We start from the raw sequence: 15,449 nt of genomic DNA, 5'->3' as shown, positions 1-15,449 counted from the left end.
TACAGTTGAGGGTGTTATCTCAAATCCACTTCTCCACCATGCCCCTCCCCCCATAAATAGACATTATTTCAGCGGACATTCTGACTTATCACAAGTGAGAATGTCTTGTAGCCGAGGGTCTACTTATTGTGTGGGGGGTGGGGGGGTAATGGAGGTTCAGTTTTTGGGCCTCTTGTTTTTCTTCCGCTGCTCAGGTTGTTGTTTTTTGGATCCTTCAGGCTCCTGTTTGTTTGACTCGTCCTCTCGTGTGGCCCTTTTCTTTGGTGCACAACAATCGTCTTCTCTCTTATCGTCGTTGAGGGACAGGTTGTTGAACATGGATGTCAGCTCCTCCATCTGTATCTGGAAAGAAGTCTGATCGGCCTGGGCATTTTGTTGGAGGATTTTCTTTTCTCTCTTCCTTTTCTGCCCCTTGGTCTCGTTGACCTGGACAGCCATGTTATTTGCATTGAGAGTCTGAGGGTCAGCACATTTTTTGACCTTCTCTAGCTCTCTTTTGCTCTTCTTTTCCCTGTTTATGTACTTCTTTTTCAGGGATATTTGCTTAGCCAGTTGTTGTTTGGTGTCCTCTAACTCCTGGCTAACTTGGTTTTTCTCAATGAAAAACTCCTGTCTCTGTTTATCCAACCGGTTGTGAAGTTCTTTGACCTGATTGCGAAGTTGATGCCACTCCTTTAATGCAGCATCCAGCGGTCGAACTCTGGGCTCCTGTCTGACGGTCCTCCTGTTTCTTCTGAAGACTCTGTCAAGCGGCATCTTGCAAAGATGTCTTCTCACAGCTGTCACTCGTTAAAAGGTTGCACTGTGATGTCCCAAAGGCAAAAGACACATTCCGTGTCAGTGTTCTGATGATGTCATTGTTTAGAATTCCAGGATTCCATTCATATTTTTTAAATTACAGTGTTCTTTATTGACATGAACATTACCATTCACTATTGACATGATAAACAAATAAATAAATAAATTCATTATTTATTATAAATGAACACATGAATAATTAAATAATTAAATATATGATGCTTTACCATTCAGGGCATGCACTGTTTTTTCCCTGCTACACTGTGATGATGTGATTGTGCTACTGACTCAAACTGTATTGACACATGGAGGTGATGACCTGAACATGGTTTGCCATCCAGGGGATGCACCATATTGAAGAAACAATTCCTTTACTGATTCTGATTCTTTGGCAAGATGTTTTGAAACCAATAAAAGGATAAAAAAAATCACAGGACAAAACCAGCATAGAGACATAAAGATCAAATTAATTATAGCTGTGTGTGTCTTATAGAGGACAACTCAGGCCTATGTTCTTAACTTATAAAAGCCATGAAGTGCAATGTTTTCTGCAACCAACACGAAGTTATTGTTAAAGAAGTATTTCAAACACATCAAAATCAGTTGAAGAACAATCTCAATTCAAGGTCCGCTTAGTCGTTTGTTGAGGAGCTTCAAAGATTTGAAGATTAATTAAATTTTTCAGATGAACTGAAGGATTAGTTGATCCTTTATGGGTTTAGAAACTTCTTAACTGGTTCTTCATCGAAAGAAACCATTTAAAAACCCAGTAGTTATCAGAAATATTTTCTACACAAAGCTCAGAGCGAGTTGATGGTTTAGAGATACATTGTTTTCACATGACAGCAATGACAACATGTAATATTTTATATTGTTATAACAGTTCAGTTTATAATTGCATTTGTGTGCACAACCATGGCTTTGGCCATCACAACCCACCAATGACCCATATTTGTCTTGTGGGTAATAAAGAATTCTTTAAATAGGTTTCATGCCACTTCCTCTGTGATCTATCCACAATCAGCAAAGTTTGCTCATTCCTCTTTATACTGACACATATCTGTGAAAGTTATCCAAATGTCATGGCCTCGTTGGTGTCCAATCTCCAGGAAAATGAACAAAATACCAGGCACTGCCAGAGCTCATTTGATGACTGCCAGAATTAATCTTTCAATTTTTGCCGCATTGATTTTCTTTTCCGATGACCTATATAAATGTCTGTTGGCGGCAGCTGCGTCTCACGTGTCTGACTCCGCGGCTGTTTTTGTGACCTGTGCGGCTCTGCTGCATTCACTGCTCTTTATCACTCTAATCCCTCATTTCAACAGGCATTTTGTGATGTATTCAGCGTCCACAATGACCACAGATAACTGAAACGAGAGGAATAAATGCTATCATCCCCCCCTCTCAGTTTACTATCGGCGATAATTGATTAAACCCTCCTCCCAAAATGGAAATGAGGCTGGGACTTGCCAAGTTCAGGTGAGTCAGATCCAAGAGGGAACTTATTCCCTAAAGACCTGAGAGGACAGAGGGAGTGCTGGCATGTTTTGGTGTGCACGTCATGACAATAATAACATGTCCTGCATTCGTGTGGTTTCGTGCATTTGACAAAACATTGACGGAGACGCCCAGCCTCCAACTTGACCCTGATCAGAGCTTTCTCTTCCCAGGTGGCTCACCTGACAAGATCGGGTTTCCAACTGTCCTTAAATTATGTTTCTCTTGGTTAAACATCAACATTAATGTCATTTCAGATGATGCTTTAAAATATATGGGAATTTCTACTTTTGGAACATAAATATTCCAATGTAGATCTTGTGCTAATTACACTCCAAAAATAAGAAATTCACAAGGCTTAAATATGATAAATGTCACTCATATTGTCAGTCTGACTCACATATTCGTCAATAACAACACGCCACAAAATTATGAGCATCAAATCTCGTCATATAAAAAGTCTTTTGTGCTTATTTTTCACATTAAGGGTCACATTAAACCACCAAACCCCCCAGAAGACAACAGGTCCTCTTCCCTCTATTATGAGTGAGGCCCTAGTTGAATAGACACCATACATACTCTTACTTCATTATGTTTCATATCAGTATGCAATGGGGACTGCATTTTGCACACAAAGTCACAAAGCCTTATGGACATTGTTTAAGCATGTTACTTTGAAGGGGGCTGTGTTGGGTTTCATCATTTGCCTCCAGGAGAGGACCTCAGCCACAAAAAGTGGATTGTTTACGCATACTGAAGCAGCCCCACCAAAGTGCCATTGACCCTGTTTCCATCCAATCCCACAGCAGTGTTGTGACCACACGACGGTCACGTTCACCATATATAAAACAGCCCGCTGCTCTCTTATCCTAAACCCGCAAAGGAGACTGGGGAGGTAAGATCCAGGCTAAGAGGCAAATAGAGTTTGCTTGATTGACAGCTCTGGATTCATCGTCTAAATTTGGACCTTTATTGTTAAAATGGCCTCGCTGGATTTCTTCTGCATTGTGCTGGATTTATTAGGATTCTCCATGTTTGATATCTGTGTGTTTGCCTCAGCTTTTTCACAGAGGGCAGAGCAGTGAGATGGCTTTAATCAGCTTCCTCATCCTGACCTCCTTGTGTATTGCGGGCCGAGAGGCCCTCAGCCTATCTGACTGCGGAGCATTTGCCAGACGACCAGGTAAGATGAGCGTGACCTTCAGTCTCACTTATTTGTTTTGGAATGAAGGGGTCATATTGATTTTAGTTCAGATGTAGACCTTTAGGGAAGCCATATTGATTTCAGTTTACTCCAGATATTTAATTAGCACATCTGAAGGAGTGTTAATTGCACTGGTAAATATGTGTTTACAGGAGAAAAGTAGATGCTGAGACAGATATAGTGACCTTAACATTTATAATTTTATTAACTGTGGCTCTGTTTTGCAACTTTAGTGGATTTTTCTATGATGTGATTGTCCATACATGTGCAATACTTTTCAAAACCATCTGAATTAACACTAGTTTCTATGACATTGCATCCAAATCTTTAATTAACAATGCCATTTTATCACCATCAGAATACACTGATATCGCAGTGGTGTGTGGTACATCTGCCATCGACCTGGCGATTCAAATCTGCCCGGCCGTCTACACCGGTTACAACGCGAGCTTACTGATCCTCAACCACATCCGGGACAATGTTGACTGTCAGGGGACCCTGGACACCTCGGTGGTACCTCCTGTGGTGAGATTCAGCTTCCCCATCACAGAGGGAAACGCCTGTGGGAGCACCTTCTTGGTGAGTATTGCATCAATTAAATGTCCTGATTTAAAGTCATGAGGGATGGTGATTGTGGGACTTGTTAACCTTTAGCTGAGGAGAGTTCGAGCATATTAAGGAAACTGAAAGAGTTTCCAGCTGCTGTGTTTTGAGGCCAGGTAGGAAGAAGTGAAAAAGAGAATTTCAGTCTGCTTTTGAATTAATATAAAACAGAGTCATGCAATCTCACCAGCCTCCTTTTCTGAGGAGACTGAAAGAGTTGTTCCACTTTTTCTCTGTGATTGCATCACCGCTGCCTGCTGTGCCAGAGACATTTATTTTTAAGCATTTCTTAAATAATCGTACACCCACTAAATTATTCCTCAGACCACGAGCGCGCCAGGGACGGGAATATTCTCCGACTTCTCCAACATCCAGACGGTCAACGTCAGCGGGGTGATCCGATCCTTCGACCCCACCATTGGGATGATCACCTACAATGCCGAACTCAAGTATTACTACTCTTGTGCTTACCCACTGGAGTATCTCATCAACAACACCCAGGTGGATGTGTAAGTGTCAGTGAAAAACTACATTAACACCTCTAACATTTCACTTGCGTGCCAAGTGTGATCTCATCATTTGCCTCCTTGCAGGTCGTCCTCCTCCATTGCTTTGAAGGACAACAATGGGAGCTTCATCAGTACCCTCAGCATGAAACTGTACCAGGTGCCTCCTTACACCTTTCCCACATACTACGCATGCCCTCATTTCTACCTGGCACCAACATCAAGTGATAAATCTTATGTAAGCGCTTGTATAATATTTCCTTCTCTTCCCTTGCCAGGATGTAAATTACACCACGCCCCTGGTCTTTCCACAACTGGGCATCGAACTGAGAAAAAATATCTTCGTGGAGGTGTCTGCATCCAACCTGACCTCACAGTAAGAAGCATTTAAATTATACAACACCTGCATCCTTCTCTTTGTCTGGTTCAGACCTGGACCTGTATCTATTAAACTTCTAGGTATTACACTCAATTATTTAAGTATGATACATACATTTGAGATACTTTTCACATCTTTACACTTCTACTCCACCACTTTTCATTGAGAAATATTTTGCACTAACCTACATTAAGGATGAGCAAGAACACCATTATCTATCTGTGTCTGTTCAACCAACTAAAATATCTGTTTCCATATCTGTACTCAGAATAGGGACGAAACCAGAAGTGGGTGGAGCTTTAACTGGAATATGTTGGACATGCGTTGAAGTGGGTGTGGCTTAAAAGGGAATAGGTCAGACATATGGTTTTATTAAGCCTGAAATTCATATGGGTTCATCAGAATTTGCTATAGGTATTATTCATTAGCAGAGCAATCTCAGGATTAAGCTTCAGATAATTTTAAAAATCACAAGTTTGGATACTGAGACATTTTACCCGAATAATACTTGTACTCATATAAATGATCTATGCAGGATTCATCTGAGTTTTCTGCTCAACCCTGACCTACATTTATTTGACAATTAGTTACTTTTTAGAGTAAGATTTGAGTGTTTTAAAAGTATTATGAGAGAACCAGATTTTCAATTTTTGGTTTCAGATTTATCCTATTTACCCCTTTATCTGCAATATTTTTCTTTTTCAAAAACTCCTTATATTATACTTAGTGATATTTTGTCCTATGAAATATGATTTTAAAGAAATACATCAGATGTTTATAATGGGCTTCTAAATTAAACATATTACTTTAGTTATGACCAATGATATTTTGTATATTAATTAATTCCAAAACATGTCTCAGTAGATGTTTCTGTCTCCGTACTGCAGTCATCTGGGATCTACTCTTAACCAACTTACATGTAAACATATGTTTTAGTTGTAAGAACAGCTTTTATTCTTAAAACAATACATCACACACAAAATGACCATTTGTATATCAACTGCTGACCTCGTTAGCTCTAATTTGTGTAGAAAACTTTGTTTTTCTCACATGCCTCCATGGTGAACGGAGAATCCAAAAAGGGCAAACATTCTTAATGAATTGAAGTTAACAGGGACCACATTTAATTTCAGCAAAACTATATTTGTTGTTTGTAAACTGGTGTTTTCATATAGTTTTGCTGTCGTTATGTTATTTTAATTCATGAAGAGCGTTCGCCTTTTTTGGATTTTCCCTGCACTGTGGATGCACGCAAGAAAAACAAAGTTTACTTCAAGAATTTAAGGTAACACACAAAGAGTAACTGCTATACAAATGGTCATTTATTATGTTTGTAGCAGGAGTAAAAGTAAAGAATGTTTGGTAGTTGGCAGTTGGGAAAATACTGAGTGAATGTCTAGGATAAAAGACGTTTCTGTCTCTCCTACTCTCCCACCACACGACTGTATCTTGATAGATTGTAAAATTGAGGATTCCACCTGTGACCTGGAGTCTCTGACTCGGTGCTGGGGACCTCATTCTTTCTCCACAGGTACTTTGTTCTTCTGGACCGGTGCTACGCCTCAGTGGGTCCACAGCCTACCAACTCCACCTTCTTTAATCTGTTTGTCTCGTAAGTCACAAAAACTCTATTACTCTACTTTTTGTAACTTGTGAATTTCTTCCAGTCTTTCAAGGCTTTTTAATTGGATCTGTCTCCCGGTCCGGCAGTGCAGATTTAAATCCAAACTTTTACACGTATCTAGCCTACAGGGTTTCCTGTCTTCCACGCAATAAGCGCACCTCAGCTACCTCTAAATCCAAAGGGAGCCCTAGTCTTGATTTTGTCTCCCTGCTTTTTTTATCATTAATACATTGCCTGTATGTATCCGTGTGATGTGCAAATGGGGCACTTGTGAGGTTCGCCTTTTATTGAAAGGTGCTCCATAGATCGGCTCACCACCATGCTGGAGAACGGGGATAGCCAAAAGGCCCGCTTCTACTTCCCAGCGTTCCGCTTCATCGAGCAGCAGAATGAGACCATCTCCACCTACTATCTGCACTGCATCACCCGGCTCTGCGAGCGCAGCACCTGCAGCACCTTCAAGGTGGGAAGGCACTGCATGCATTTCAAGCAGAAATCTCCAATTTTAGCCGGATCACAAGCTCATGTCTCTATCTCTGATTCGATCCACAGCAGTGCAACAGGAAGAAGAGGAGTGTGGAGTCCACAGTTGTCCAGGAGAGCGTCACTGAGCCGTCTGTGCTCACAGTGGCTATAAAGGCCAAGACAGAGAATGGTACTATCCCTATGTGTCTTTCTTTTATACTGTAATGACTGCTCCCAGTAGATGCTATTAAGAGAACTTAAGAGCAGAGCAGAACAAGCAGACATCACTCAGGTGGTAATATGATTAAAGGAATAGTTTGACATTTCAGGAAATAGGCTCACTTGCTTTCTTGCTAAGAGTTAGACGAGAAAATCGATCATGTCTATGTGCTTAATGTGAAGCTACATCCTGCAGCCAGTTAGCTTACCAAACTAGAAAACTGACAAATAATATTGAATAAAATACAGACAAGGGTAAAAAGGAAAGATGTAGAAACTACAACATGGACTCCTGTAGTGTCTGTAAAACAATTTGTTTTGGGCATGTAGCAATTTTCTCTGCTGCTTTTGCTCTCTCTCTCTCTTTGTAATTGAATTTATTTTCCCAGCATTCTGACAAATATAATAATTCCCTCATTATGAAATACTAACTCTTCCTGTCTTTCTTGCAGCCATTCAATCCAAAGAAGAGGGTGAGTATGTTATTTATTAACTTGGCTGCTATGAGAACAGCCTCTCACAAAGTTTTTGCTAATTACATTCCTCCAGAAATGAAAAGCACTTCTTATCTACAGCAAGTCATAATGTATTCTGTTGTCTGCGGGAATAGAGCATGCCATAATGATGTCACTCTCATTTGTGCACAGCGCTGTCTGGTGGCCAGTCTGACAGCCATGGCGCGTCTGTTGGCCTGGGAATTGCCGTGGCAGTCCTTGTTGTGATAGGGGTGGCAGCCATTTTGATGGCGGCATCGTTTTATCGAAAATTGAAGCGGCTAAGCTAGCAGCAGCCCATGATCTTGGCGAGCAGAGTTCAGCACAGGCTAAATGACATAATGAGTTTGACAGGCTGACATTCACATACTGGTGGAGGTGCATAATGTATGTATGTAGGACTCTGTTGTACTGAATCAGACTATTGATTGGAGCACTTAATGTTTCTTGCCAATCCTTCACAAACCATTAGATGTTTTGGAGAGTGAAGTCTGAATATCATGTTGCACTGCATGGTCAAAAAAAGAAAGACAGAAATTAAGTTGTCATCTTAAAGGAGCAGTTCAACATTTTGGGAAATACACTTATTTGCTTTCTCCAGGAAGCTACTGGTCCCTGCCTAGAAATACTCTGCCACATAACTCCATTTAAAACTTGATTTTACACTTTTATTTTTATATGAATCATACAAACAACATTTAGTGTTACGTGGGGAGCTGTAGAGGTGATAATAGGTGAACTTAGTCACCTTTGGACAGAGCCAGGCTAGCTGTTTCCCCCTGCTTCAAGTCTTTATGCTAAGCTAAGCTCAAGCTACATATTTATAGTGCAGGCAAAATACTGGCATCGACCTTCTCATTGGCAAGAGAGCAAAATAACTGTATTTTCCAAGTCCAGTCGCCAGAACAAAATGTTCACATTGTACATTTCTGCAAACAACAAATATGTTACATTTGCAACAGACACCTGCCAAGCTGCAGACCACTCGAACCCAACAAACAACAACATCAGTTGTCTTTTGGCGACACTTTGTGCTGTTTCTGGCATTTCCACCTGTGTCAGTGGCACAGAAGCTGGGTGGTTTTAGCAGCACATTGAGGTATGCCCCAGCGACATGTATGGCACAGAACATGAATGTTTTTTCGCTGAACCTGAGTGTTGAAAGTGGCATGTTGAGCCTTTTCCCAGCACAGATTGTGGCACTGAACCTGGGTGATTTCAGCCAAAACAGGATTTTTCTCCCAACAACAACCAAGTAGTTTTGGTGCTTAAACTTCACTGCACCTTCACCATAGTGTTTTTGAGAGACATAAATGTACCCACTACAAAATAACATGCACATGTAACATATCCATGGTTTGCAGAACTATTCAATACAATTATTTTTTTCTTGCAATTGGGTTGTGTTTTCTTTTACAATGTCAAACTGTTCCTTTAACTTACAGCCAGGGTGAAAGCATAAAATGAAGGCAACACATTTTAATTAGTACACTTTTGTCTTACATTAAATTTCGTTTCTTGTCAGTGAGTAAATATTCTCTGATTCAAGTGCTCAGACTTCTTGTTTATAAATAAAAATCTACTTCTGTGTATGAATCATGAACATGAATGACACAGACAGTGGGCTGCACAGCTTGTAACTATTTATAATCGACTTTGGCTCGCTATACAAGCGGCTTTGATCATTTTGTGCAAGACAGAGCTGACATGTTGCATGTTTTACGTAGAAATGCATGTGTAATTAATTAAATCCTAGATGCAAAATGAGTTTGCCATTACCCTGCATTCTGTTGGTCACACTGACTCTAAATGCATCACTTGAAATTCAACAATATCAAGTGAATGAGCAGGTAAATTGAGGTATTTATTTGATTGTTTGAATGATGCATTCAGGCCTGCATTATACCAGGGGAATTTACTTAGTTGTGATACTTGTAATAATGTATGATCCACTGTGGCAACTATTCTGAGAAAGTTTGTATATTTCCACAAAGTGAATGATTGCTGCTGTGTCTATTTGTGCAATTTTTCCATGTCACGCATGCATTATTATTATTGCTATTAAAGCTTGCAAGATATGAAACAAGAGGTCGTGTCTTCCAACAGCAGACACTCACCTGCAGTCAAGAGTTAAACTCTGCATGCCGTGAACTTCAAACCTATGTCGGAGTGCATTTTGCGGTCCACATGAAACAATTCCTGACATTAAGGAAGGCTTTGCTTATCTTCAGTGCAGTCTGGGAGTTTAAAGGAAATGAAAAGGATTAATTCATCAAACTGAGTGTAACTGGCACACACATTTCTATGCTGTTTTATAACTGGAGGAGTGTAGATGGTACAAAAAGTGGGGCTGTTCAATATGAATATCAGTGTATCAGTTTCCTTCAGTTTGAGGTTTGATGTGCTCGGCTTTGAAAGCACAGGGGAGGAAATAAAGTTTGTGTTGAGGTTTGTGGAGTGATGTTTGTGTAATCATCCTCCACTAGAGGGTGTCTAATCACCATTTTTTTCATCCTATTTTTTTAAGGCTTGAGATCAAGTCAACATGTCCACACTGCCGTTAATTAATGCATTTTGAGAAGCACCCTGAAATTACCAAAGTGCTTCTTGTAACCCTCTGAGTCAACCGGGATTAGATTTGTTTTACAAGCTACAACACACTCACTTCTCTATATGTCAGCTCTCTAAAGGGCCGGAAAGTTCACAAGCTGCCTGTGCTGTGGTCACAAAGGTAAGATCGATGATTTCCTGAGTGACCCCTGTGATAAGCGAGATGTCTCTCCCTGTACACCATAAAAAGAACAAGCAAAGCAATCAGCTGGCTTGACAAATGATCTAATTACGAGTTCCTGTATTGTTAAGTAGGCCATGACAAACTCCATGACAAGACGACCCACTTTGAAACGTGAGGGGGATAAATCAGCTGAGCTGGAAAGTAGTGCTCCATTAGGACTGCAGTAACTGTATGTTCGGGATAAATCCCCCCCACCCTTTATGAGTTTGCTGTAATTTAATTAAACCAACAGGGATGAACGCATGCTCTGTTGCTCTCTAATGGTGTGGACATTAACCTTTGAATCCAGCTGCTCTGCCCTCTATAATGTTAATAGCCGTGGGGGAGTAGGAGAGAGGTGCAGCTCGAAATTTGTAATGCACTACTTTGCTTTTGTTGCTCTTGACGGTGCACATTATTTTCTGTCTACCATATTTAAAGTCAACTCATGTTGTGATACATCTTTGTCGGCAGCATTTGTATAGCTGCCATTAAAACTCTGTTTAGAAAAGACGTGAAATATCTGTTTTTTGAGGCCTTACCATTTCGGCCGGTTTTGTCCTCAGCTGAAAGAATAATTGTCCTGTCATTTCCATTCTAATTAATATGCATATGAGTCTGTCTGTAGGCTATACATTAGCTTTAGTAGACAGCACAATCATGAAAAATTGATGGACCAGCTGTAATTTAGGGCTGGCACATGAACATGAAGACTCCTGGAATATGATGACTTTGAATAAACAGTGTCAGAGTCTTCCTAATGGGCTGATGTGATGTGCTAATGTGCTAAAAAAAAAAAAAAAAGGAGTGTGGGTTCAAGGCAGGTAAATGTGAAAAACTTAACAAAGGTGGGACTCTGCTGGACTGCTGAGCAGGCGAAGTCACGCTGGAAGGTCCAGCTGTTCCATTAACCTCTTGTAATGAGACAGTGAAGCTGGAAAACTGTGGGCAAAGTGTAATGTCATGTTCACATCATATCAGAGATAGCAGAGGAAGAATACTGCGGCGCTCACAGAAATTTGTCATGGGGGTGGCCAGATGGGGCCACTGAAAAGCTTGGGGTGGCTCACCATAACCAGGCCTTAACCAAATTTTAGCAATTCGCTTATGATATTAAAGTATATAGGCTGGATAAAGACAATGCCAATATAAAGAGTTAAAGAATCACATACTGATATACTTTGGTTTCTTATGTCACTGTTAATATTACTTATTATCTGATGTGCATAGACTAATACTAGTACAGTTAACATTTTGAGTTTCACAACAATCCTGTTTTCTATACATGTTAAGCGGGCTTTATACTTGTGCGGCAGACCCTACGCCGTAGCCTATGCATGTGGCCTACACCCTTGTGAGCCTTTATACTTGTGCAGTGGTGTGTCTGTGTCACTCTTCAGTTACACCTCCAAAACACTAGTTGGCGACAGGGTTTCTGTGAAGTGCTGTAAAGTTTAGTTGATTCAAAACACACATTAAACATGGCTTAATAGAGACAATTTCAAACACAAGTACACAAATCGGCTTCGCAATAACTCGCAGCATTGACAGACAGAATATTTGTCTTTTTCTGGACACATTTCCCCACAAATACAACATGCTAATGTTTTTAGCACAAGCCTATAGATACAGTCGGCAATGACGGGAACGCCCACAAACGTCACATCCGGTTAGAGCAGAGGGGGAAAACAAACCGGTCTCTGCCATCAGCCACAATGCCGAAGAGTGGCTGTGTGCCCTTTTGCACCGTAAATAAACAAAAAAATCACCAATTAAAGTTTTACATTTTACCAAATAATAAAATGGAACCACAAAGGAGGACAAAATGGCTTCAAGTTATCAGAAGAGAGGACGAGTTTGGCAGATTATGGGACCCAACAACAAAACATGTGTATGTCTGCAGAGTTTAATGTAATGTTAACCATTTCCAAACAATCGTAGACTATGTCAGGGGTATCAGGAATATTAGTTTAATTGTTTAAACACTAGTGAACTTTGTAATACATTTGTAATTTGTGTTGATTTCCTCACAACACATACAAAAGTACACATTCAGTACCTAAGTAGAAGTACAGATACGTGTGTACAAAAGTCTGGTAAAAGTTCTTTACTGAGTACGGTATACGTAAAAACAAAGTGCTGGCTCTGAAATGTACTCCAAGCATAAAATAAAATATAACCTTAGCCCTCTGAAGGACATTTCTATTGCCTGTTTTTGTGCAAAGCTAAAAGCTCTCTTCTGATAGCTTGAAGCCATTTTGTCCTCCTTTGTGGTTCCGTTTTATTATTTGGTAAAATGTAAAACTTTAATTGGTGATTTTTTTGTTTATTTGCGGTGCAAAAGGGCACACAGCCACTCTTCGGCATTGTGGCTAATGGCAGACACCTGTTTGTTTTCCCCCTCGGCTCTAACCGGATGTGATGTTTGTGGGCATTCCCGTCATTGCCGACTGTATCTATGGAATTTTACATTGTTTAAATTAGCCTAGCAGCTAGCGAATTTTTTTTCTCTACTCATATGAAGCCAGGGACAACGGCAACATTTAACAAAGGTATTGGTACATAATTTGGCTCCATTACAGCTTACAGGGTTCACTGACAAAACAACTGTCTTATACTTAACATGTTTTCCAAACAAATATAACATGCTAACATCATTAACACAAACCTATGGCATTTTACATTGTATAAATTAGCCTGGCGACAAGCGGAGATTTCCTCATATGAAGCCAGAATAAATCACACACAAGACTTAAAATGCTATTTTAGTGGAGGTTTTATTGTCTTCACAATTTATTGTTTCATATCTGTGAACTTAAAGGCGCTGTATGTAAGAATGTGGCCAAAACGGTTACTGCACTCAAATTCAAAATACTGCCGCGAGTCGTGTCCGCCCCCCCTCCCCTACAGATTCGAGGTTGCTGGACAGCGGCACGCTGGAGACTGATTTGTTTGCCCACGGGCAGTTGCCGTGGCAGGGCCGCGTCGCCGCGTCCTTGATCTTCGGTTTTCCAGCAGACCGTTCGAGCAAGTCCGGCTTCTCTGCTGCTAACGCTGCTGCCGGGATACAGCTGAGGAGAAGCCGGCAGTTAATGCTATGTACCAGGACACTGCTAACGCTGCTGCCGGGATATAGCTGAGGAGACTGCTAATGCTATGTACTGGGACACTGCTATTGCTGCTTGCCGTGCTGCTGTAGCTCAGTCGTAACTGTAACTGATGCTGAGACTCAGCATGGGTGGCGCAACAGGCCAGAACACAAATTCAAAACATAAACATGATTTGCGGACTGTAAAAATGTTTTTTAAATGCAAATATTCTGGCTGTACTATTGTTGTCAGTGAGATCAGTATGTTATATGAACATTATTCCTTAGTCTCTGTGACATATTAGGATGATTTTATGACTATTTGCTTTAGATTTCTTACATATAGCTCCTTTAAAGTAAATAAAAGCTTTGTTTCCACTGAGGGAAATGGTTTCAGCTTACAGAAACAGAGGTTGTGCTTTTCCTTCAATAGGCAAATTTGAAGGAGTACATTGATTGAAAGGAACAAAACACTTACTGGGAACAAGCCTTCTCAAGTTCTGGGGAGACTTCATTCAAATTTCTTGAGGTGAGAGTTCAAGGGACCCCTTTTGAAAGTGGACATGCTAGTTGCTCCCTCGCCAAAATGTAGCCTAAATTTGCTGTGTTATTTCACTCCCATTCCGACAAGCTATGTCAGCATGGTTGGTACCAGCGGATGCCTTAGCTAGTGTGGTTTCATAAGATTTTGCAATTCTCATACATGCTTAAAAATGAATGCCCCAGAGCTTTTTTAAGGCCATGATATCAGCCTCCAATTATTTTCACCAGGTGACGTGAGCAGGTGGGCCAACAACTGTATAAGGAAGGCCATAACCCACTGGAAGAACAAACAGGACACCATTTCTTTGCTACAGTATATGCTGTTTGTGCTTAAGGGAATATTTTGACATTTTAGGAAATACTAACATTTGGTCTCTTATTGGCCAAGAAAGCCAATTAGCACATTCTCCAAAATGATGCCTACTTTGACCACATTAGAAAAAGCAGGGTGGAGGATACTGGAGCCTGCAGAAAAAAATCTCAAATATCCAACCTGCGGTTTTAACAAAGACTGGGCAAGGTTTCCCCAGTCAGCAGCTGGTGTTTATGTGATATAATATAAAAGCAGCATATGCCCAAGTGTAGGTACGCATCATTGCAGTCAGTGCGTGTGGACTGTGTTGGTCCAATTAGTGTTGAGAGTGGGACTGAACAAGGGTGAATGAATAACACCAAAACATGTTGAGCCTTCAGGGGGTGTTGTGGGATAAATTCAACAAACTCTGCTGGTGCCCGCTTGACCGTAAAAGTCTTACAAGGGAAGATCATTTCCAATCATTGATCACTGTGAAATGGAAGACAAAAAGAGAAATCAAAGCAAAGGGAGGGAAGCCGGGGTCTATCATGAGGACAGTGGTGATTGGCATGTAGCTTGAAGCGTAATGTGTGATATCTGAATATGAGAGCTTGAGCCTCTGATTAGCATTCATTTTCAAGAGTAAATCAGTTGCCGTGGAGAAAAACTTGACTGGTATAATTTGAGGGATAGACAGTGAACTCAGAGCCAATCACATTCCGGTGAGTTCAGCTCAGTCAAATGCCAACAATTAAATTAGTTGTGAGAACACATTCGAACGAGACCAGGAAAAGTTTGAGTCACTATATTTAGAATTAGTAATGAGTACTTTTTCGAAACGTGTCTCAGTTTGTGGATTTGACAAGCTCCTTGCTCTAAATGGGTGTAATCAGGAACTCTGATTGCCAAAATGAGCAGGGAAATTTGGCATTGACACAAAGTGCTGATGATTGTTCGT

The 15,449-nt window shown here is 40.6% G+C and overlaps 1 protein-coding gene across 1 annotated transcript; it reads left to right on the top strand.

Annotated features, from left to right (window-relative positions):
* Nucleotides 1–3,124: 3,124 nt before the first annotated feature.
* On the top strand, nucleotides 3,125–9,878 carry si:ch211-229d2.5 (zona pellucida-like domain-containing protein 1). Its single transcript, XM_050074689.1, has 11 exons — nucleotides 3,125–3,193; nucleotides 3,358–3,481; nucleotides 3,861–4,081; nucleotides 4,430–4,614; nucleotides 4,699–4,771; nucleotides 4,890–4,987; nucleotides 6,522–6,602; nucleotides 6,909–7,077; nucleotides 7,167–7,269; nucleotides 7,751–7,771; nucleotides 7,946–9,878. The coding sequence occupies exons 2-11, from the start codon at nucleotides 3,385–3,387 to the stop codon at nucleotides 8,080–8,082; spliced, it is 1,185 nt and encodes a 394-aa protein (XP_049930646.1). The 5' UTR covers nucleotides 3,125–3,193; nucleotides 3,358–3,384; the 3' UTR covers nucleotides 8,083–9,878.
* Nucleotides 9,879–15,449: the final 5,571 nt, after the last annotated feature.

The sequence above is a fragment of the Epinephelus moara genome, chromosome 2 (assembly GCF_006386435.1).
Source record: "Epinephelus moara isolate mb chromosome 2, YSFRI_EMoa_1.0, whole genome shotgun sequence".
NCBI lineage: Eukaryota > Metazoa > Chordata > Actinopteri > Perciformes > Serranidae > Epinephelus > Epinephelus moara.
This window is presented reverse-complemented; position numbering and strand designations above follow the sequence as displayed.

What these genes read in the sequence shown, in the direction of transcription:
- si:ch211-229d2.5 (XM_050074689.1), top strand. Translation starts at nt 3,385, where the DNA reads ATGGCTTTAATCAGCTTCCTCATCCTGACCTCCTTGTGTATTGCGGGC. An exon ending in AACAACACCCAGGTGGATGT is followed by an intron (nt 4,615 to 4,698) that starts GTAAGTGTCAGT and finishes GCCTCCTTGCAG; the next exon opens with GTCGTCCTCCTCCATTGCTT. An exon ending in CATTCAATCCAAAGAAGAGG is followed by an intron (nt 7,772 to 7,945) that starts GTGAGTATGTTA and finishes ATTTGTGCACAG; the next exon opens with CGCTGTCTGGTGGCCAGTCT.